This window comes from Haplochromis burtoni, unplaced genomic scaffold (genome assembly GCF_018398535.1).
Source record: "Haplochromis burtoni strain Fernald_Lab_line unplaced genomic scaffold, NCSU_Asbu1 Contig_177, whole genome shotgun sequence".
NCBI classification, from domain to species: domain Eukaryota; kingdom Metazoa; phylum Chordata; class Actinopteri; order Cichliformes; family Cichlidae; genus Haplochromis; species Haplochromis burtoni.
Genome location: NW_024582538.1, coordinates 460,675 through 484,386, shown reverse-complemented (window position 1 = coordinate 484,386; position 23,712 = coordinate 460,675). Strand labels below are relative to the sequence as shown.

Here is a 23,712-nt window from a genome sequence, read left to right as displayed (position 1 = left end):
CTTCTTCAAACACAAGCAGCATTTCTATGAGCCATGAGCACAGAGCTCTAGCTTTGTCTCATCTGACTAAAGGATACACTTCCAGTATACAGAGTCTTTCTCCAAGTTGTCTTTCGCATACTTCAGTCTAGCCTGAAGGTGTCATTCCTGCATAAGTGGAGTTTTTCTTGGTCTGCAACCTCGCAGTCCATTCCTGTGCAGGGTTCTAGTGATTGTCTTCTTTGAGACTATCATTTCTGACTTGGCTCAGTCATTGAGTAATGTCTTGGCAGTTGTTCTTTAGACACATCTCTCACTTGATTTCTTTCCACAGTGTCTGAAATCTTTTGCTTCCTATCTCTGCCTGTACAAGCTCTCACATTTCGCAAGATACATACCTTCATATGCCAGGCTTGTTCTGTACTGTGTGGCAGTCTTTGAATTTCTTGACAGAAATCTAAATTGATTAATTTTGCTTTTGGTAAAATGCTTTCTCTGGTGACAGCTCAAATCTTTGCTAAGGGTTTTAATACTATGTGTAAACTGAAAGACAGTCCTCAGTTTTGACCTGATTTTGCAAGCTTTGAGCATTACAAAGTTAAAACCCGTCATTGCACAACAACGGTTTGTGCTGTGGGTCAATGAAAAGACCAGTTTTTCGGGGGGGGAATAATACTGACCCTGGTAATCATCCTTTTTTCTGAAATTATTTATGCTTTCTAAAGAGCAATATTATGTTTGCAAATGCTATGTTGTAAACCCCTTGCTATATTAAAAAAACACTTGGACAAATGTTGACAAAAACTTTTAAATCATAGCGAGGATAATAATTTTGTCCTCGTCAGTAATAATAGCTCATTGTTACACAAAACATTTGCATTCGGTCCCCGTTAAAATTTACAGTCTTCGCTTTATCTAACTGCCTGGAGGATAACGAGCTCTAAAAACCTATCATGTAAGTGAAAGTTATCATCAGGTTAGCGAACACAGAGTTGAAGCACAGAATTGTAAGATCATTTTTATGGGAAACTCGCTGTCAGTCAGTTGGCATTTGAATGTCCCGTAACTTACCGGTTTAGTAGTGTTAGTGACTGAACGCTGGAGTGCAATAGCAGCTCTCCGCGGCTATGCACCACCCGTAGAGGAAGAATGAGGCAAATGAAGCCCGTCCCAGTGCGTGTGTTTCAGCGCGTTCACGTTACCGGCACACAGGCTGCATGATGGCCGAGGGAGGCGGACCCGAGTCGGGTAACGCAGCGGACTCCGACTCGGAGCCGGTAGCTGCACAAATACCGACTCCTTCAACCGAAAGTCAAAAACAGACTATTGGGTCTCTTTTGAAAACGTCTCTGAGAAAGGGTGACGAATGGTAAGCTAGCGGCCACCAATACTTGGGTCTTTAGCTATCATTAGCCGATAAACAGGAAGTGTTAGCATGCTAAGCTAGCAAGCTAATGACAGCAATGCTTGTAAGCTTGAACTCGATAGCTGCTGTGCTAATGATAGTTTGGCAGGCTAGCACGCTTGCTGCTAGTCAGCCCGACATTTGAATTTCTCTATTAGTACTAATGCCTGTATTAACAGATATTATCCTTGACGCACACAAGCAACCCAGCTGCCAAGTGACTCATTTGCACGTTAATTAGTGCCTGTTTTGTGATGAGTTGAGCGGCGTTAGCAGTCGTGGTAGCTAGTGGGCTGTCAGAATAGCTAAGGCCCTGGATTCAGATTGTAGTTTCTTTTTCCAGTGAAACAGTCTCGTTGTCAGTTGCGGGATGATGATGAGGAAATGGGCCCGCTGACAGAATTAATGTGAGAAGTAGTTACCTGCTTGTCATGACATACCGGTTAAACCGTGTGACGTTCCCCTTACCGGCAAGCCAACTGTGTTAGCTAACATAGTTTCAGACCATTAACACTGCTCAGGCCTGGGTATACTGCAGCCGGTGTACTAAAGAGGCTTCACCTCAGCCAGTAAACACAACACCACAGACATGTGAGATGGGCAAGCATCCCCGTTAATCTCATTTGTTAATAGAAGTGGGTGCCAAACGACCAGGTCACGTTCATTCTTGCAGCCACTAGCTGCAAAGCTAACCTGTTTTTCTGGAGTTATTTAAATGACTCGGCCCTTCCATTTATGGTATTGTTAAAATTGAACTACTGTCCTTTGGTATTCATTTCCAGGAGCCTTAAACACTGTCAGGCATAGCTTGGCAAAACTAATCTGGGGATAAGATCATGCACCTGTTTGTTTGACACTTTGAAGCCCGTTAATTTTACAGTGTTGACACGAAAGAGCCATAGTCCAGCTTTTTGAATTAGCATTTGAATGCGTGTTGCAGTGTGGATACAAGTTTATTAACCAAAGGAGATTCTTTAGATGAGATTAAGTCAAACTAGCTTGCAGTTACTATAAATGCCAAGGCAGTTTGGTATTGCATAATCTTCTGGGAAAGTGTAGGGCTGTGTGCCCTTTTATACCATACCTTTTAGAATCTCTTGACCCTTTTTTATGCTGGGGGAAGAAATCCTTTACGAGATATAAATGTTAAAGCTTTTAAGGGGAAAAGAGGATCTTCCAACGAGTGATATGTTTTTCTTTAACTGTGACTGATCAATTTGTTTTAGGTATCTAATAGACAGTCGGTGGTTCAAACAGTGGAAGAAGTATGTGGGGTTTGACAGCTGGGATATGTACAATGTTGGAGAACGAAGCCTCTATCCAGGGCCAATTGATAACTCTGGCCTGTTCTCAGGTAAAATTGTCATTTTAAAAAGAATCCCCTAATGGACTGCTGTTGATTTTGCTTGAACAATATAAGGTCCACATAGAAATAAAAAACAAAACATTTAGTTCTTTAGCTTATACTTATGTGTTTTTTTTTCCCCTTTTTCTTCTTAAAGACCATGAGACTCAAGCCCTGAAAGAGCACCTTATAGATGAGCTTGATTATGTCCTAGTACCTACTGAGGCATGGAATAAGCTAGTGAGCTGGTACGGCTGCCTTGAGGGCCAGAGACCTATCGTCAGGAAGGTAACGCTGTTAAAGATATTCTTAATTTTAACCCTGTACCAGAGTGCGTGGACTGGGCTTCCAAATGTCTCTTTTCTTCTCTAGGTCGTTGAACATGGCATGTTTGTCAAGCACTGTAAAGTGGAGGTCTATTTGCTGGAGCTGAACTTGTGTGAGAATGACAATATGGACAATGTTGTTACACGTCATTTCAGTAAAGCTGATACTATAGGTGAGCATCCACATGTGTAATTTATACGTTGGTGTTTGCTGAATAAAACTATTTGACTCTTCATGCTTATTTATCAAACTTTTCTTATTTTTAGACACTATAGAGAAGGAGATGAGAACACTGTTCAATATCCCATCAGAGGAAGAGACCAGGCTCTGGAACAAATACATGAGCAATACGTACGAGCAGCTGAACAAGCCAGACAGCACCGTACAGGATGCTGGTCTTTTCCAGGGGCAGGTAGTGCTATTCAAATAAGACTGAGATTATTGTTTGACTACAGCTCAATAATAAACTTGTGTGTTATATTCACAATCAAGGTTAGAGAAGATGAAGGCATTAATTCAATTCTTTTTTTTATAACAGCGGCCACTGAATTCCAGATCAGTCATAGCAGCTTTCAAGTTAGAAGAAAAATACAATGTATTAGAATAAAGAAACATTAGTTAGTCACAAAAGTGCAGGTCATAAACCTAACTACAGCTAATGTAGTTTTGGTGGCATATGGCATATGTGTAGCATTAAACTCAAGCCTGAGATGTGTAAAGTCATGCATGAAATTCAGGTGTGCCAACCTAGCTTTCATGTCGAATATTTTCCCAGGTGCTTGTGATTGAGCGCAAAAATGAGGATGGTACGTGGCCCAGACAAGCTTCACATCCCAAGTAAGCTTTTTTTTTTTTTTTTTTTTTTCTTTTTACTTCTTCTTCTTCTTCTCCTCTCCAGTCACGCAGGCATGTTTGTTTACATATTTAAGAATGTGCTTTTCTGAAACACGATTTCATTCTTTCTTACTAGATCAAGTACAACCCCATCCAGGAATTTCACTACCTCTCCAAAACTCTCCTCAAACTCATCCCCAACAGTAACCAATGGAGACAGCAACTGCAGCCCTGGATACACGCTGAACAACAGCACCTCATCCAGCAACAGGCAAGGCACCTTTTCTGATCTACTTTTTCTCCCCTCTCTTTTGTTGTTTATTGAAACTTTACCTCTCATGGATAAATACTGGCAAAGCTTGTAAGGCATAGGAGTGATATTTCTTTTCACTGTTTACACACAGCTTGTCACTTAATTTTAAAAAGAGGGGAAAAACAACTTTCCAATATCCAATCTAAGTTTTCAACAAGTGGAGTTTTCAAAGACATTTCAAGGAAATGTGACGACATCTTCCAACTTGTTAAAATTCTTACAAATCATTATATCACATTTTGTTCCCACAGACCACTCTGTAGTTTGTAAGACAAACAAAAATTCCTGACAGGCTGCAAAACTAGGAGTGTGATGTTTTACTTTGTCTGTAATGCCATTAGTCTTTATCTTATCCTTTTAACATCTCAGTTTTTTAATTAAATTTGTATTTATTTGTTTTAGCTCCTTGATGTCACCCAGAATAAAGCACAAAATATATTCACACCAAATTTCAGTAGTTTGCAACTGCATATGTTGTGTCTGTATAATCAGCTGCATGCATTTGCTCTTTATGTAGTCTGCTGCTTTAATGAAATTTGCAGAAATATGTAGATAGTAAATGAGAAAATATTAGTTTTTGTTACATTGAGAGAGTGATTAAAGATCTAAAGATTCCCGTTGTCTATTGTCTGACCATATTTAAGTTTAAAAAAATGTAGATTGCATACATGCTTTAGTGTACTAGTATGCTGAATAATAAAGAGCACGTAGTTTATAGGCATATTTGTAGGACAACTGGTATTTTATATGCACCTAGCTTACTTGATTATCATGTGTTAACAGCTGTATCCTGAATACAATACTACAGACAAACTATCACATCCTTTCTGCCAACAGATATGGGGGCTACAATTCATACAGCTCCTACAATTACAGGGAGTCACAATCGCAGCCTGGCTTATGTGGGCTCAGTAATTTGGGAAATACGTGCTTCATGAACTCTGCCCTTCAGGTAAAAAAAACAACAAGCATTTGCAGCTTCCGCTTAGTGGAAGTGAGCTTTAATATTTCTGTGCACATAATCCTTTTTTGTGTCTTTTCTTTTTTTGGTTCCTGTTCCCTCAGTGCCTGAGCAATGCATCTCCACTCACAGAGTACTTCCTCACTGACCAGTATGAGGCAGAGATAAACAGAGAGAATCCTCTGGGAATGAGGGGGGAAATAGCTGAGGCCTATGCAGATCTAGTAAAACAAATGTGGCTCAGCCGCAGCAGTTATGTGGCCCCACGTACCTTCAAAGTAAGTTGTGTCAAATAGCTTGAACTGAAGTCTGTGTATACCGACTGAATACATTCAGGCAAACTCATCGAGGCCTATGAAGGTAATAATAATCATCCTTTGATTGTCAGACCCAGGTCGGACGCTTTGCCCCCCAGTTTTCAGGCTATCAGCAGCAGGACTCTCAGGAGCTGTTGGCCTTCCTTCTTGACGGGCTCCATGAAGATCTGAATAGGGTCAAGAAGAAGCCTTACTTGGCCCTAAGGGATGCAGAGGGCCGTCCAGATGAGGTATAGTACAGATGTAGATATCGTGTTGTTTTGTCTCTAAAGAGTAAAAGTCTGTCTGATTCTCTCATGATGGTGCCGAAATATCAACCTTTACAGAACCTTTAAATTTGAAACAGAATGACTGCCAGTCTGCTTTATACTGACAGCTAGACATGAAATAGTTTTTCTGTATAGTAACAAGAAAGCAATATCATAGTTGAATTGATGGTTTTAAAATGCCATCTAATGGAGGTCTTCTTCCTTTTCTCCACTGCTTGGTGAACTACAGATTGTTGCCAAGGAAGCCTGGACAAACCACCGTTTGCGCAATGACTCTATTATAGTTGATATTTTCCATGGCCTCTTCAAATCCACCTTGGTATGCCCAGAGTGCTCCAAGGTATCTGTTACCTTTGACCCATTTTGCTACCTCACATTGCCTCTGCCCTTGAAGAAGGACCGTACCATGGAAGTTTTCCTGGTGCGATCAGACCCTCAGTCAAGACCCACACAGGTGAGTTGGCATTAACCTTCACTTGCTGCTCCAGACCTAAATCCACAGTCAAACTGATAAGTATCTACGATTTGGAGATTTTAAAAAAATTTGATAGTTGATATGTCTAAGATATATTTCTATATCTCTTTAAAATAGCAGCATAGTCACTGAGAACATCATATGTTGTTTTCTTTGTCTTACAGTATCGGGTGGTGGTCCCCAAACTGGGTACTATAACAGACCTGTGCAGCGCCTTGTCCAAACTCTGTGGAATCTCTCCAGAAAATGTTAGAATCTTATTCTTTTACATCACGAGTTTTGTCTAATTTATGATGCTCACATGTTTGTTTTTCTTACTCTTGGGAAACAGTTTATAGTTTGTTCTAAATTTGCCTCCTTTATCTTTGTAGATGGTGGTGGCAGATGTTTACAATCACAGATTCCATAAACTTTATAGACGGGATGATGGCCTCAACCAAATCATGGAAAAGGATGACATCTTTGTGTAAGTTTGTGTTATTGACCTGGTGATGATCTGAGAACTCACTCACTGTGGTTGTACAATGTGAGTGTAAGACGTGTTTCCTTTTTTGTGTCAACGCTCTCTGCAGGTATGAGGTACAGGAGGAGAACAACGAAAGGATGAGCCTGCCTGTTTATTTCAGGGAGCGCCACTCAAAGCATGCTGGAAGCTCCACAAGCACCATGCTGTTTGGCCAGCCTTTACTTATCACCGTGCCCAGACATAACCTCATAGCAGACGTTCTTTATGATAAGATCCTAGAGAGGATTGGGTAAGAACCTACTGTATTGGTAAAAAGAAATTCAGCTATATTATGGTGTAGTAGCATTGTGCATACAGTACATCTGGCATGAAGAAGTTTAATGGAAAGGGAGCAGAACATGCACACCCTGAATTCTTTCCAGAATTGGTTAACCATGTTAACTCGTATTCCTTGTTGTGTGTTGCAGACGCTATGTAAAACACTCCCAGAGCCCTTCTACTGAAAGCAGGGCGTCAGCCTCAGCCACCTTATCCAGCTGCAGTCAGGCCCCTGAATGCTCTACATCTTCTAGTCTCAATGCCAGCCTGGGTGGCTGTGGCAGTCCCTTATCAGATGGGGCCTCCTGCAGTGCCAGCTCCAGCAATGGCAGCAACCACTCAGGGACCTGCAATGAAACGAATGGGTTGTATGATGGTACGAAGCTGACATTAACTACTCATATCCAGCTGAGGAGTCGTCATCAAGGAGCACTCAAAAAGCATTGCAACAAGAATAATTAGATGTGGTTTATGTCACTGTTTAGGTGAAGAGGAGGCCATGGACCACCAAGTGAGTCCAGAGCCAGAAAATGGCCAATCTGAAGAGGAGGAGGAGGCCTCTGACTTACAAAATGGGTCCAAAGGAGACACGACCAAGCTCTTTACTTTCAGCATAGTCAACTCTTACGGAACAGCCAACATTAGCCCGCTGCCTTGTGATGGAAATGTCCTCAAAATTAATCGTCAGTGTACATCTTTAAACTTCAATTGCATGGAAAGTTTCCTTTTTTCAGGCCACTTTACGATAACACAGCTTCTTCCACGTTCTCTCCTCTGCAGCACATTCCACAGTGGCCATCGACTGGGACGCAGAGTCGAAGAAACTCTACTATGATGAACCGGAAGCAGAGGTCAGTTGATATTCGTCACACAGTTCTGTGACACAGTGCTCAAACACTTTGTTTATATTTGTGTAAATATTGTGCTTAGGCTTATGAGAAGCATGAGAGCATGCTGCAGCCCCAAAAAAAGAAAACCACTGTGGCTCTAAGGGAATGCATCGAGCTCTTTACAACAATGGAAACACTGGGAGAGCATGACCCATGGTGAGGACCCTTCAGCATAACTTACTCTTAAATGTTTACACACATTATATTTTATCTAAACTGAATATGTTCTTGTAGGTATTGTCCAACATGCAAGAAACACCAACAGGCCACAAAGAAGTTTGACTTATGGTCACTTCCTCGGATTCTGGTGGTTCATCTAAAGCGTTTCTCATACAACCGATGCTGGAGGGACAAGCTGGACACAGTGGTGGACTTTCCCATCAGGTATGTACTGTGTCGTGGCAGAATCCTCAGTTGGTCTTTTCACCATTTGGGACTTTGCTATTTTACTCAGTTTCCCTCTTTCCTTTTATTGGCTGTGTCCAGTAGCATTAGCAAATACAGATGCAAAAAAATCCTCCTGCCTTTTATATACTCAGTCACATGCTTTTTACAAATTACCTTTTTAATATTGTACCTTTTGGTAGGAGAAATAAAAAAAAAAAAAAAACTAAAATTCTCTTTGTCAGCATACTGTTGTCAAGATCAGTATCATGCATTTTTGACTTCAGTACTTACAAATAGAACTTCTTGAAAAACTAAATGAGGACATGATTCTCAGTTTATTTTTAGTGTGATTTGTTTATAGATAAGAGAGCAATGGGCTAAACAATGATTTAGTTTTCCACATAGCAGCTACCCATGTAGTGAAGGTAGAAAATAATACTTCTTTACAGAACCTTCTTTGTAAAGATGGTTCGTTCCTTAGTCATGTCAGCTAAATTTCAATTTGCATTGTCAATCAAGATGACAACTCTTAACACCATTAAACCATGACTGATGTTACAGCGTTGATTGAGAGGCCTCTTGTAATAGAAATGGAAAAACTGTGTGTTTTAAAAAGATTTGTCTTAAAAGTTAAAGGAAGTGTATGAAAATGATTACAACCATTAATGCAGTTTTATGTAAAATAGTGAAAATTTAAAAATAAGGAACTGGAAAACACTGTAGTATTGGTATAGCTTTGACTCTAGAGGGAGCTGTAGTTTGAAATTCACAGAATAACCAACCAGAGCTCTGAATGAGGAAACACTCATTCAACTTACAAGAAGTGGATTATTATCTTATAAACTGGCATGACCCCAAATAGAACATTTAGACCTACTTTCTGCTCTTATCTTTTACGGTTGTGTGGATTTTTGTAAATACTGATGGTCACTGATTTGTTTGCCCAGGTTGTTCATTAATCGAGGGCTTTGCAGTTTTTTTTGTTTGTTTTTTTTTCCTCCACATGGCAACTTTGGGCTAGACACCCAAGGTTGCTCCAGAAAGACAGGCAACCTGCTGCTGTGGGTGTGTGACTGAGGAACAATGGAGTTTGTTACATGACTAAGATGTTAGGTGACAAATGCATAAGATTTCCCAACGCTGGTTAATTTGTTAACTTTTTCCCCACTCCCTCATTAGAGAGACACAAATGTTCTATTGTGTTATAAAAGGGAAGTTGCCTCACAGTTAAGCTAACAGCTACATTTCAATCTTAGGACACCGTTGAGGAACTTGATCCAACGGAAACCACAGAGCAGATTGTGTTGCTGAAATCCTTATTTTAAAAAGAAAAGTCTGACTCACACTTACTAAGGATGGCTTAAACAGTGCAGTACATGCAGGGTTTCACCATCTGATGGTATTTTCTCTGCCAGGGATCTCAACATGTCTGAGTTTGTGTGTGACCCTAAGGCCGGCCCCTACATCTACGACCTTATTGCTGTGTCAAACCACTATGGAGGAATGGGAGGGGGTCACTGTAAGTCAGCATTTAATTTATACAATGAAATTTCCCCTATGTAGTCTTTGATGCCAACTGCTGGTCGCAGTTTGTTTAGCCTTTAAACATGAACACAGTATGTGTCAGCAGATGGGGTGCTCAGAAAGTCACTCTGTCTCCAAGGACGCTGCATTTGGTTAAAATGTAATAAGGCGTAGAGCCTCGTACATCATTGTTTTCATTGTGCACTCACACTCAGTTTATTTTTCTTTGATATGCCATCTTTTGTCATAGTGAAGCAGTGTAATCAGACTTTTGTCTTCCTGAACAAAATTCCTGAAAAGTCATGCGTTAACCTTACACCGTCTCTGTGTAACAGACACGGCTTATGGCAAGAATAAAGTGGATGGAAAGTGGTATTACTTTGATGACAGCAGCGTCTCATCTGCCACAGAGGATCAGATTGTGGTGAGTTTTCAGTGTTGTGTACTGGTGCTCACTGGGTGTTTGTTTTCTTTAGTCTTTCAAGTGAAAGAATGATGAGTACTGACACTTGCTGGTGTGTTGACTTTGGTGTCAAGTATTCCTCTTCTAGTAATGTAATCTTACCCGTGTTGTGCCATTACAGACTAAAGCCGCCTACGTGCTGTTCTATCAGCGCATAGACGAAGAAAGCCCCTCTAAACCTCAACCTTCGGCGTCATTGGGAGGAGCCCCGGAGCCAGCCGAAGACCACATGGACACAAATTAGGAAGCCCAGATGAAAAGGGACACACACTGAAATGCATATGGCAAATAGAGACACTCGGACGCACACACAAAGCTACTTTAGTGGCAGAGGATTCCACAGACATAAAATTATTAATCCTACCTTCCCTGTATTTTGATTTGTCTCATATGTTGTCAGCTACAGCCATCAGCCTTGACATAAGAGTGAACTGTGAGACTTTCCTCCCTGCAGCGGGTGGTCTGCTGATTTCTTAAAGTAGTTTGCTAGTCTGGATTGAAGAGGAATATAAGTGAATATAGAAACTTAAGGTTAGAAGTGCCCTCAAATATATAGATAAACAAATGTTTCTGTTGCCCACAAGACCAGTCAGAAATATTTAAAACAAAAAGCCAAATGCATTTGTTTCAACCAAAGCGATACAAGCTATTTATGATAAAATGAACAAACTGATGTGTTTCCAGGATGCTGGCTTTGTGCCTAGATTTATCTCACATATTCTTGCTGTGCTAAGGTAAATTTTAGCAGTGTGATGTGCACACATGACAGTACATGGCACCTTCTTTGTTGAAAGAATCCTGTTACCTTATGCCACCTGTTTAAAGTTAAACTATTTCTGAGGGGATCCTTCGGCTTCAGACTACCGGTAGCAGTGGATCTGTGCCGCATCTAGACCACAGAGAGGGTGTCTCATTTCAAGGTCCCTAACATCTAGATCTTGACATGAGTTGTGGCAGAAGCTGTTTTGGGGGGTTTTTTTTTTTTTTTTTTTTTGTTTTGGCCTTGCTCTAGTTCAGCCATGAGTTGTTTTTTTTTTTTTTTGTTTTTTTTTTCTCCCCCGAATATGTTTTGATGCACAGCACGGGCTCTGCTCTCGGGGCCCTAAACTCATGAGAGGAGTCTTACCCTGCTCACAATTTGTATTTTCTTTTTTTTCTTTTTTGTAATCATAATGAAAAAAGCGGCCTTTCAATTCCTGCAACCTGTTTAAAAAGGAGGCACTTTGAATTCTCCGTGAAAATCTACCTGCTTCTGGTGTATCTAGAGATCATGGAAGTGTATGGTTAGGCCTTTAGCATTAAAGGGTTTGGTCTGTCATATGCGTCCACATAATTTTAATGTGTCTTTTAAGCTGCCTGACCGGACCCTTAGTTCACTTGCGATAGCTTGTCCTAATTAGTCTTGTACAATAATGCAGCTCTGTATTGAAATGGCTATGATATTTGATATCTTCTAAGCACACTGAGTGAAGCGAAATAAACTAGAATAAAAGTGGTGCTTTATTCATGAAACTTGAACTTTGCTCCTTATCACGAGGAAAAATGTGTTAGATGTCAGATGGGGGTGGAGGAAAGCAGTCATTTAACAGCATTCTCACTGAATGCAGGCACTTTGAGCCAGTTTTCCTTCCAGTGATACTAATACAGCAGTTGGCTCTTAAGTAAAGTTGAAAGTGATTCTTTTATTTTATATTATTGAAGGCCAGACATACACAACAATCCCCTGGAGCACATTTGTAAGTGGTGACTGGATGTTTTGAATGTGATCAAGTAAAAACTAGAATACATTTACTTGTGACAGTTAACACTTAATATAATGTAATCCCACAAGGCTTGTTCTGGGGCATAAATCTGCACCTGGTTTTATAATGGCACGCTAACATACAGGGCCTTTGGGTGTCCTCCCTGCTGGTTGGTCCTGGCATCATCATGTTGTTCAAACTACCTAAACAATCATTTATGCCTAAAACTAGAAAAGCTTTATATCTGTAATCTAGATATGTAACTGAAAACACAGTTCAGCAGCAGAAAATCTTGTCTTCTTATCCACCCAAAATTATGTCAGCAGTTCAAACTCTATCTGTACATAATCAACACTATTTTAAATAGGTGTAAAAATGATTGTTCTCATATTTATCTTGTTGCCGATATCTGCAGTTTTGTTTTTAACTGAAAAATATTTGAATTCAAATTACAATAAAGACTGGAAGCCTCAACAAGCTCACTTGTTTGGACATGCACTGCAATATAACACAGATTGCCTCTGGTTTCAGGTGATGCAATACTTAAATGTACTTTGATACAAAGCGTAATAAAGCTCAAGTCCTCAATGAGGTGCTTTGTTTAGAATAATTGCATGCAATATAACCTTCACGCTGAAGCTGTAAGTACTGCTGTCTGTGTTAAGATAATTACCTCTGGTTGCAGGTGATGCAACCTAAATTGCCTGCCAGTAATGCTGACTGTTTGCAAAAGGAACTCTGATGTACAATTACATGTAAGCACAGGAAACACACCTGTAATCAGGTGTACTGTAGCTATATACAAAGCCAACACTTGCCTGTGGATGAATAATCTACCACTCATAACCTTTCCCCAGCCCTCCTTTACAGAAAATGTCTGAGTATTTTTAGATATGCTAATAAGATTAAGCTGACAAAATAGTTCCTCAAATATGACCTTTAAACAAGAAAATATATATATATAAATATATATAATTGGGAGTCAGAGAAATGTTTGCAAAAAATATATTTATTGATCCCCTTTAAACTTGACACCACAGCTGTGCTTTACATGCACCCAGCGCAGCTTTGAAGAGATAAAACAGTCCTGCCTTTTACATTTCATCAGATATCCTCCTCACAGTTTGGTTTCAGAGGATTTCTTCATTTAGTAAAAAAAAAAGAAAGCAGGAGACAGCTACTGCGTACAGGAGAGCACAGGTGGTGAGTTTAGGTGGCATCTATTGAAGCTGTAAGCGCAGTGGTGTTTCTCTCGTTATGAAGGCTACACACACACACATAGTGCTAAGCTGCAGGCTGCTTCAGCATTTAGGACGAGGTTTTAATTCGTCTGGCTGAGGAGCTTCTTGATGTCTCCCTCGATGTCGATGGTGAGGAACCTCCGGCTGTAACGCTTGAACGGCACACCATCCGGCCCGATGAGGAACTTCTCGAAGTTCCAGGACACGTCGTTCCTGCACACCGGGCTCCAGATGATCAGCTTGGGGTCGGTCATCAGAGACGTTGCGTCGTCGCTGGGTGTTGGAAGCTTGTCCTTCAGGAACGCAAACAGGAGGTGGGCGTCCTTCCCGTTCACGTCCATCTTCTCAAAGAGCTGAAACTTGGGCTCGAAGCCATTTCCAGGACGGACATACTTCAGCGACAGGAGGATCTCTTCATTCTTGCAGTTCTCCTGCACACAGTTACACTCTTGGCTCATTCTTATCGGGAAGAACCAGAAAATACAAACTTCCCTGTTCCCTACAGCAAGTACTCAATATTATTTGAATCCCACCAATAACTATCAATAAGTAACTAGTAACAATAACCTGTGTAGTCCTTCAGCGCCTTATAAAATATTAACCATTTTAAAGTATATTTCATATTGCGTAAAAACTCTTTGTTGTAAGACGAAAATCTCACACACAGCCACAACTCCCTCCTTCCTAAAAGTCACCAATGCTTTGCGCTTTCAGCTAATATAATAACAGCACTAATAACCTATGGCTTTAGACGTGTCTCTTGTACTTACAAGCTGACTAATATTATACTAAAGCCCGATCTAAAACTTGCCAGTAAGCTTGGAAACTATACAAGATTAAACCTTTAAATAAGGGGTGGAAATGACTTCCTCTAATTTGATTAAATACAAATAAGTCAGCCATTTCCGGGAAAATATGATAAATTAACGGTGAAAGCAGGAAATTTAGAGTAATGACACTTACAGAATGATTATTTCTAGACTGACGGGATAGAAAGGCCTTAGCCATGTGCTCCAAAGCGCAGATAGACGGGATAAATTTCTCACCTGATGGCCGAACTGGTTGCAGGGTACTCCCAAGATCACAAGCCCCTTGCTGGCGTACCGCTCGTGGAGCTCGTTCATCTGGGTGTAATCCCTGACGGTCGTACCTCAGAGAGAAGCGACATTCTCAATGAGGACGACTTTGCCCTTTAGGGACGAGAAATTAAACGTCTCCCCGGTCAACAGTTTGGCCGTGAGGTCGTAAAAACTTGTAGCCATTGTTTTCTTTTCTTTTCTTCCTCCTTTCTTCTGGTAGAGCAGATGCCTTCTTCGCTACCAACACAGTGCGCTCTTCTGTTTCTTTGGACCAGCTTTATATGGTGAAAGAGCTTGTATTGCCTGCCAAGATAGTTCACTCCCTGAAATTAGTGGGCTGGTATACCACGCAGGGCGATAACCTGCTCCAAACACCCCTGAGAACCTGTGTGTACATGTGAATTGATATGCACATGGACACTGTCTGTATTGATTGCACATTTGTGTCCTGCCTCTTTTCCACTGCTCCAATTTGGCTGCAGGTGCAAAGCCAGGCCTACCTTGGTGCTTCTTCAGAACTAGCCCACATTTTCTAAATTTTCTGTGGAAACAAAATCAGCTATTTGAGCTGCATCTGCATGTCATCAGTTGAGAGCAAAAAAGTAAAAAAAATAAAGAAAGTATACAATAAGCACAGTTAAAGCTGAATGTACATGCAAATACTTTGTAGGCGAACTGTCAAAATACACACTAATGTATTGTCATGAAAATATTGTGGGGTTCCATACAGGCTCATGTATAAATATGATTATTTATTTTTAATAAAAATTTACTTATAAAACCGATATTTATTAATATATATTTTTTATGTAAATAAGTAATGTATTAACTTAATAAATTTAAATATTAGCGGGACAATGTTGTCGGCAAACTATGAGAGACGAAGAAGAAAGCAAGGGGCACTGCAATAGCTTGATCCAGTGTACTCTTTGATGGAGTTGCTCGACCCGTAAAGCCTGTTCAGTTATTAAGTATCCAGTCCCAAACGCTTAAGTATGATCACCTCATACAAACCGACTGAGTGTTTGAAAATGAAAATATTGCACATTACTGACGGACTGCTGTAAAGTACAGCACACAGATCAGTAAACAGAGTGACCTATAACGGTGCAGTTATGGCTGAGCTTTTCTAGCAGCCAATAGGATGCGCGAGTGTGACGACACTGATGACGCGGAGCTGTTTGGCGCGGAAGTTTGTTTTGTAACTTCGGTGTCTGGTCGTCCGTGGCTTCGTCTGCTCAGTAAAAGTATGTCTACCATTTTTCATAAAAACATTTCTGTCAACCTTACCAGAACATTTCATATCGACATGATGTTAAAGCACGTTTGTGTAAAAGTTATTGAACTGTGTCGTTTATTATAGCGACAGTGGTTACCGTCCCCTCCTTTTTTAACTCCCCTGTGTGTGTCTGGTAGCCTAATATAGCTATTAACAGCCTTCTGTCCTTCATATTTCATCAGATGATGCGCAAAAAGCGACGCTCCTCCGTGGATAAAGGAGAGGGAGCTCCTGCAGCACCTAGTAAGTTTAAAACGTGTATGTGTATAAGGCATGTTTCTCCATGTATTCCCAAAAAATTCATCAGTCTTGGGAGCTAAGTAGCACCTATGTTGACACAGTTTCCCGCGAGAGAAGCTGTATTGCTGTTTTCTGTGATATTGTTTTTTAAGGTTTATATCTGTTTTCAGAAGTGAAGAAGAGTCGCAGCGCTGGTCGCCAGTCTAAGGAAGCTGCCCCAGAGGAGACCAGTCAGTGTGTGTTTGTTGACTTTGTCAGAGTGGCCGGTGTCACATTGAGACAGGGCGGCATGCCTAACGAGATAGGTAAACGCACTCAATTCAGTTTTGAAACAAAGCAGGGCTGTAAATGAAATGAGATGCTCACCTACATTTGGTCTTATCCCTCTCCAGGTGTTGACCAAGTAGTATTTCAGAGACGAATACAGCAGCAAATTCAGAAGAGCCCCAGGTATCCTGGTGTGAGTATAAACCGTACAACAACCCTACAGTAAACACAAAAATACAACAAAAAACACATTTCCCTCTAAATTCCTACTTTTCATCTCTTAGATCATTCAAGAATTCATCACAGCACTGGAGTCATATATGGAGAACACTGACAGGTTTAGGAACTGCCTTCTTCCATGCATCCCACAGTCGTCTAATCGAGACTCCAGGTAAACATCCCATAAACAACCAATGAATTATAAGGCTACTTTTGACAGCTCCATAAATTATCGAGGACACAGCTAGAAGTTGGACTAAGCTAATAAAACTGATATGTTTTCATGTGTGCTGCAGTTCTGTCAGTTCATTCCAGGAAAGCCTGCTGCGGATGTTGTTGGGGATTGAAATGTTACAGGTGAGATTTTCTGTGATGACCTCTAAATGAAAACTGCATTTTCACAAGCACAGTCAAAATGAAAAGCAGTATGTATTAGTACAAATACACTACCACAAATCCCCAATCACCTGTCCTTTTTTTTAATAGACTTCCATCATTAACACCTTGCTTGAGAAGCTCCCTGAGTATATGTTAGATAGGTCAGTATTTCCTGACATTTTGATGTACTACACAATTTTTTGGTTTAAAATTTGGAATACTTTTAATATGTCTTTAAAAAAAATCTAACTGTCTTCTCTACTCCATAGTACCAGCGATGGAGGAGTTAGTATCCCACGCATTATTATTAACCAACTCAAATGGCTAGACAGAGTTGTGGACACTAAGGTAATCATTTGTTTGATGACAGGTTTTGTTGCTTTTGTAATTGAAGGTATGTCTGGCCTGTTGAGTTTGTCCTATAATCACATGTTTCTTCTTTTGTGCTTATTTATCTTCCTGCAGGATTTGGCGTCGAAGCTCATGGAGTTGGTGTCAGTAGCTCCGGCGGAGGTTCAGTGTGACATCATCACCAGTTTGCCAGAGATACTGGAAGACGCCCAGCACAATGATATAGCCAGGGAGCTCAAGTATGTACACTAAATCTCTAACACACATGTGCTGTGGTCAATCTGTGTTTTAAGGTTGCTGCTAATACCCCTCCTCTCTGCAGCTCTTTACTCCAGGAGAAGACTCAGTTGACCGTTCCCATCCTGGATGCCCTTTCTAGTCTTAACCTCGCATCTTCATTGCTGACAGAGGTAGTGTACACATGCACATATAAACACACATGTGCACTGGTAGCAATGCGTTCTTACTTGTTGCTTCTCTGGCTTTTCAGGTCCGTGGAGCTGTTATGGCCACGCTGGCTGCTGTGCAGCTAGAGGACCTCCCCGTAGTGGTCAAGTTCATCCTGCACTCTGTGTCGGCCTCTGATGCATACGAGGTCAGAGTGGTCAAGCAATACAAAAAAATCCCCATACACACCATAATTTTACTAAATGAATGGATATGAGAAGTGGTTCCTTGTTTTTAGGTTGTCTGTAATCTTCGAAAAAAGCTGGAGCTTGAGCAATGCGTCCTTCCGCCTGTGCTGCAAGTCTCTCAGAGTCGTATGAATAGCAAAGCACCAGGCGGGTAAGATAACAATTAATTTATAGCCCAGTATTAGGGTACATGTGACACACCTGAAGTTTTGAAGTAATAAATGTGGTTTGTTGGTGATGTGATCCAGTTTTTGATGTTTTTGATGCAGGTCTGCCTCCGCGGCAGCAGCTGGCAGCAGCCAGGACAGCATCTCGTTGATACTGGACTGCATCAAGTCTGCAGTGCGATTCCAGAAAACCATTTCTGAGGCTTGGATCAAGGTATGAAATGAACTAATGTTCTTATGTCCCCTCACTTAACTGACTGAGTCAATTGCTTGTGTCAGTGACTTAAATGTACTTTTCCCCCTCTCTCTCTCTTTCTCTCTGTTTTTTTTTAATAGGCCATAGAGTCTGTGGATGAGGTGGAGGGGCATAAGGTAAGTTCAGCATATTCCCAAAGAATGCTAACTGACGGCTTGGTCCCATTCTTAGGTCTATACACTGGTTCTCAAACAGAAGGGGGCCATGGGTCACCAGGTGAAAAATTCATGGCTGTATACATAAGAAGAAGTTGAATTAATATAATTTATGCAGTTAAGCTGCTGATTTTGTATTTAGTGAAAGATTTAAAACATTCTGGGGTGACGAGTGTGATTTTAGCTTCTGTATCATCAAAGTTTGAGAACCACGGGCATCCAAAAGTCTCCACTATTAGAAAGCTATTGGATAGTTACTTTTAACATTTCAAGCACATTTCTTCATAACATCTGGATAATTTTACAGAAATTAATTTCTCTTGCTTATCATAGTGACTTGTTTGAGTCCACCACCATGTGTACATGCACCTACTAGACCATGTTGTTACTCATCTTTACTGATGTCAACTGTCACAGTTGGATTATGGGAAACATTTTGAAGGAGGACATTTAGGAAGCCTGTTTATACACCACATTAAGGTTTTTAGGCATCTCTTTGTAATATTTCTGCTTTGCCATGTTAGGTCATGGATCTCCTGGTGCTGCTCATTCTTCACTCCACCAATGCCAACCAGAGCCGACGGGGGGCAGAAAGAGTGCTGAAGGTCAAAGTGAGAAACGGACTGATCCAAGAGGCTCTGTTACAGAGAACCTTCAGGGACTACGCTCAGGTGGGTCAGCCTGTAGAAATAGAAGCTTAAATATAAGAACACAAGCCCAGTGCAATTTTTTTTTTTTTTTAATTTTTAATACTTCATTGTATTTATTATTGTTCTTCTTTTAGGTCATGCGAGGGTACTTCCCCTCCACCCTTGCTTTAGCTCAGAGTTTGGTACGCTCACCCGACCCCTGCGTGGTGCCTTTCGGAGGAAACATGTACCTACATGCCTTCACTGCGTTTGACTCTTACTGCCATCAGGTGAGTTTGAGAATAATTTGAATCATGCGTAAATGTTTCTAAATACAGATTCTTCTGAGTAATTCAACCCCGTGGTATTTTAATAGGAGGTGGTGGGCTCTCTCGTGACCCACGTGTGCAGTGGTGTGGGTGGAGAGGTGGACGTAGCTCTGGAGCTGCTCTGTGGTCTGGTTAACGAGAAACCCTCGGAAATGGCCATGTATGCTGTTTTTGTCAAGGTGACGAGGCGATCGAAACATTGTAGCTGCAAATCAAATATACAAAGCAAGCAGCGTGCGGATGATGGCTTTTCTTACCCAGCAGCTGTGTTTTTAAAATGTTTTTGGTTCTGATTATAACCAGTCATGATATTTGACATAGGGAATCTTGGACTACATGGACAACCTCACTCCGCAGCAGATTCGAAGACTTTTCCACCTTCTGAGCAAACTGGCCTTTGGACAGAAGCAAGGATCTCACATTCAGGTGCAAAATCACGCATTCAGGGGATCCAGATATTGGACAGCCCAGCCTTGGACACTTTTTCTGCTTTTTTTATTTTTTACTGTCCCTCATCTACTGACCTGTGTTCTTCTGTTTTATTCCAAACAGGATGATATGCACATAGTGATCCGCAAACAGCTCTCCAGCACTGTGCCCAAGTACAAGCGCATTGGCATCATTGGTGCTGTGATGATTGTAGGCAGCATGGGGGCTTTCAGGTAAAAACTTGTTTGGCAAACATTAGATAAGCATCTTGTTTACTCTGTGATTTAATTTTTCGGTGTCATCAGCAGACTCTGTCCCTAACCTCTTTTGTCTGTTCCAGGTCCAAAGCGAAGGAATCGCAGAGCAGGTCGCTGTCCCAGGAGACAATCAGACAGGTACGTATTAGCCATTAAAACAAGTGGTGCTAATGATTTTTTTATTGATTACTCTTTAAAATCTCATTATTCTTTTATCTTTGCCACATCTTTGCCTGTTTTATTTAAGATAACAGTGTTTGATCAGCTAGTATTTAAATATATGGTGTATCTACATTGTAAAAACTTCAGAACCTTTCAAACTTTGGACCCTTTCATTTTGGTTGAACCAGTATTTTTTTTCCTTTGAAGTCTGTCACAGATCTCCAGTTATGTTTGTTTTTCCCGCTGCAGGTGACGGCTCTGTTGGAGCTGGTGAAGTCGAGCAGTGAAAGCTCACCTGAGGCTGCAGCTCTTTATTATGATGAACTGGCCAACCTGATTTTGAGCTCTACTCTGGACTCACAGGTCCAGGTATGTTTTAGAAACTCACAAAACCGTCTCTCTTATTCTGCAATATGTAGAATATCTCGCTCTTGCTGCTTAAGAGGCTTTCTCAAATGCAGTTTGTCATGTTGTACTGAAGGCAAACTGGAGGACATTTACTGTCTCATCATGAGGTCCAAAGTAGCATTATGTGAAGCTATAGGTGTTAGCTGGTCAACATTCTAGCGTTAGTGCAGCGGTCCCCAACCTTTTTTGCGCCACGGACCGGTTTATGCCCGACAATATTTTCATGGACCGGCCTTTAAGGTGTCGCGGATAAATACAACAAAATAAAACTAGTACCAGTACCGAAAAAAAGAAAATTTATTCATAACACACGTGAAAAGACCAAGGAAAACCGAGTAAACGATAAAAACGATAACAAAATAATGCTGAAAACCGATAAAAACCCTGAAAATTATACATTTCACACCTGAGCCTCAACTCTCGTGGCCCGGTACCAAACGACTCACGGACCGGTACCGGTCCGAGGCCCGGGGGTTGGGGACCGCTGCGTTAGTGGATATGATTACAAAGATGTCTTTGCTCAGACATAACTTTTAATTATTTTCTTTCTTTGTGGTAGTTTCTATTTCTTTTTAAAACTGTTTTTATACATTAATAACTGTACGCGTTATACTTTAAAGTAAAAACTGATTGTACTGTACTTTGTAAGATGAAACCTTCCTGTTATTTTCTTTATTCTTCTAGGACATGATTGGAAAAAGTGTCCTTCAAGACTTTGAGGATGACTTTGTAGTGGACCTGGGCCCGGAAATATCAGGGTCAGTGATGATGACGTAGTAACTGTTTTCAGCATACTGAGTTATATTTTTATATAATTGGTATCACTGAGCCACCCTGTTTTTTGTCTTTTTTTTTTTTCAGGTCCTTTCCCTTTCCGGCCCGTGCAATGTACAAATTGTATGAAGATGAGGATCAGGGAGGCATTGCTATCAACCTGATGCCTCTACTGGCCAAAGACATCCAAAACAAAGGAGATTTGCAAAATCAAGTCAATAAGGCACATAAGTGAGTCGTCCCCATGATAAGAGAATGCTCAATCAATAACCTGTTTTGCTCATTGTATTTACTGTATTTGATATTTCCTGTTTGTTGTATTTGTGGGAGCAGGCGAGTGTCTTCTCTGTGTTTGTCCCCATTTTTCCGTCTCCTGAGGTTGTGTGTGGAGAAGCGGCATCAGGGAGACTTGGAGGAAATTGACGGCCTTCTGGGTGAGGAAGAGGGAGTGACGAATACTTTTTGGAAACCGGTGTGGTACTGTGGCTATAAAGCAGTTTATGCTTATGTGTTTATGTGCTTCATTACAGGGTGCCCTCTGATCCTAACAGACATGGACGTAGTAGAGAAAGTTGAGAGCTTGTCAAAAGCTGAGAGGGAGTTCCTCTGTACTTTGCTCTTTCACACCATCAATTGGTTCAGAGAGGTAACTGCATGTTAATGTCAGTTCACTTATTTGGAAAAGACAAGATGTGTGACTGAAGCCACACAGCAACACTTTTCCCCTAGTGGCTGGTCTCTAGGCCTGCGTGACTGTCGCCTAAAGCTGTGTGTGTTTTTCCACAGGTGGTAAATGCATTCTGTACACAAAAAGACACAGATATGAAGATGAGAGTACTGACTCGCCTGCAGAACATCACTTATCTTCAGACACTGTTGGAGAGAGCTCTGGCAGGTGTGTTTTTGATCCAACAATAAAAGGACTTAGAACCCCTCTTTTCTGCCCTGCAGTGTCAGTTTTACTAACAATTTACTTTATTTTGACTTTCAGGAACACCTGGCTATGTGCCACCTATTGCTAATTTTGACGGAGACAGTACAGATGGGATTGTACCTAATTCCACTGTTCCTGTGAATAAGATAAAGAAAGGTGAGTCCACCTGTAACAGAATATTTTAGCCTACGTTGTTTATATGCTTCTGTTATGTGTATGTTAGTTATACATAATAACATTGACCTCGTTATGCTATTTAGATGGCACAGGAAAGAAAAGGAAGGCCTCTGGTAAGAATTCTTCAGAAAGCAGCTCACAGGCTGAAGAGGCGACAGAAGCAGATGAAACTCAGCAGGTAAACATCTCACAAAGTCGACCCTCTCATGTGTTTGTTTAAAGCAAAACAAACTAAAACATGAACTTGCTTGTGATCAAGGAGCAGCCAGAAAAGGAGAAGGTAAAGGAGATCCGGCCAGGTGTCAGCCTGGCGTCCTACAGACCGTTTTTTAGGGAGCTCGACATGGAGGTGCTTAGCGTTCTGCAGTGTGGGCTGCTGTCACGCTCGCTGCTGGACTCTGAGCTCCACACAAAGGTAAATAAGCGTTTTTGGAAACGTGTGCTGCTTAAATGTATTTTACAACTATACCGTGTGCACCATTTGAATCAAGCTAATGTTTTTGCATTGCTAAGGTGCGAGAGGAGGTTCTGCTGGGCCCTGCTGAGCTCGTCTTCCTCCTGGAGGATATGCTTCGCAAATTAGAGTTTAGTCTAACAGCTGCCCCGGCCAAAAGAGCTCCATTCCTCAAGGTGTGGAAAAAAGCATAGCAACAGTAGTAACGAGCATTATGGAGCAATGTTAGAGAAAACAAATACTCTGTCACAATAAACACTGCTCATTTTAGGTTAACATTTCATATATTGTAGCAGGAATTCTAGTCACAGATGGAGCAATTTATTTAGACCAAATTAATTTAAGCCTGTTTGTCCTTGAAAGTCAATAGTTTCATACAGTATAAATTTAATAATTTAACTGTAATTATTGAACTATGTTCCTGTGTAGGGAAGAACTGATAAGAGTGTGGGCTTCTCCCACCTCCAGCAAAGGAGCTCTAAGGATATTGCCTCTTGTTGTGTCCAACTTATGCCTGCTCTCTGCTCACACCTGGAGAACTGCCACAACCACTTCCAGGTATCGAATCATTAAATGTCTTGACTTCAGATGGGAAATCACGTTTTTAAGAAATTCTCACACATGCTTTCGCTCTTTCACAGATTATGCTATCTGAAAACAACGGCGTTGTTGATGGACCTGCAACAGATGTGGAGGAATACCAGTTAATGTCTTCAGCCTATCAGCTGCTCCTGCAGGTCCTGAACACTACCTTCAGCTGGTAAGGAGAAACAGCAGCACAGATGTTTACCTCAGAAGACATCTAGAGCAGTATGCCTTGAGAAGTGTTTGCCTCAGTCTGACTGGTGTTGGGTTTTATGTGATATATATATATATA

General features: G+C 41.0%; 3 protein-coding genes across 3 annotated transcripts in view; 2 read left to right on the top strand and 1 right to left on the bottom strand.

The window, feature by feature from the left end:
* Positions 1 to 1,064: 1,064 nt before the first annotated feature.
* On the top strand, positions 1,065 to 11,768 carry usp4 (ubiquitin specific peptidase 4 (proto-oncogene)). Its single transcript, XM_005941103.3, has 22 exons — positions 1,065 to 1,348; positions 2,611 to 2,738; positions 2,887 to 3,017; positions 3,102 to 3,228; positions 3,323 to 3,468; positions 3,832 to 3,893; positions 4,027 to 4,161; positions 5,041 to 5,155; positions 5,269 to 5,442; positions 5,553 to 5,711; positions 5,980 to 6,204; positions 6,390 to 6,473; positions 6,597 to 6,691; positions 6,798 to 6,980; positions 7,159 to 7,385; positions 7,495 to 7,692; positions 7,790 to 7,860; positions 7,940 to 8,055; positions 8,134 to 8,283; positions 9,702 to 9,805; positions 10,146 to 10,234; positions 10,395 to 11,768. The coding sequence occupies exons 1-22, from the start codon at positions 1,197 to 1,199 to the stop codon at positions 10,515 to 10,517; spliced, it is 2,994 nt and encodes a 997-aa protein (XP_005941165.1). The 5' UTR covers positions 1,065 to 1,196; the 3' UTR covers positions 10,518 to 11,768.
* A 1,238-nt stretch (positions 11,769 to 13,006) lies between these two features.
* gpx1b (glutathione peroxidase 1b) lies at positions 13,007 to 14,642 on the bottom strand. The gene is made up of 2 exons (XM_005941102.3): positions 14,303 to 14,642; positions 13,007 to 13,687 (listed from the first exon to the last, which is right to left on the bottom strand). The coding sequence occupies exons 1-2, from the start codon at positions 14,516 to 14,518 to the stop codon at positions 13,337 to 13,339; spliced, it is 567 nt and encodes a 188-aa protein (XP_005941164.2). The 5' UTR covers positions 14,519 to 14,642; the 3' UTR covers positions 13,007 to 13,336.
* Positions 14,643 to 14,718: 76 nt separating this feature from the next.
* The window catches only part of fancd2 (FA complementation group D2), a gene marked incomplete in the record, with an annotated part of 23,956 nt that continues 14,962 nt past the window's right edge, over positions 14,719 to 23,712 (top strand). The window contains 32 exon segments of the mRNA XM_005941112.3: positions 14,719 to 15,582; positions 15,797 to 15,857; positions 16,025 to 16,159; positions 16,247 to 16,314; positions 16,406 to 16,512; positions 16,637 to 16,697; positions 16,827 to 16,879; positions 16,988 to 17,066; positions 17,184 to 17,308; positions 17,392 to 17,479; positions 17,560 to 17,664; positions 17,755 to 17,855; positions 17,974 to 18,085; positions 18,208 to 18,243; positions 18,807 to 18,953; positions 19,067 to 19,201; positions 19,288 to 19,419; positions 19,562 to 19,666; positions 19,793 to 19,902; positions 20,010 to 20,064; positions 20,338 to 20,457; positions 21,181 to 21,254; positions 21,358 to 21,501; positions 21,604 to 21,704; positions 21,801 to 21,916; positions 22,057 to 22,165; positions 22,262 to 22,360; positions 22,465 to 22,559; positions 22,641 to 22,796; positions 22,895 to 23,011; positions 23,265 to 23,393; positions 23,477 to 23,595. Of these exon segments, the coding sequence (XP_005941174.2) occupies positions 15,797 to 15,857; positions 16,025 to 16,159; positions 16,247 to 16,314; positions 16,406 to 16,512; positions 16,637 to 16,697; positions 16,827 to 16,879; positions 16,988 to 17,066; positions 17,184 to 17,308; positions 17,392 to 17,479; positions 17,560 to 17,664; positions 17,755 to 17,855; positions 17,974 to 18,085; positions 18,208 to 18,243; positions 18,807 to 18,953; positions 19,067 to 19,201; positions 19,288 to 19,419; positions 19,562 to 19,666; positions 19,793 to 19,902; positions 20,010 to 20,064; positions 20,338 to 20,457; positions 21,181 to 21,254; positions 21,358 to 21,501; positions 21,604 to 21,704; positions 21,801 to 21,916; positions 22,057 to 22,165; positions 22,262 to 22,360; positions 22,465 to 22,559; positions 22,641 to 22,796; positions 22,895 to 23,011; positions 23,265 to 23,393; positions 23,477 to 23,595 (3,194 nt within the window).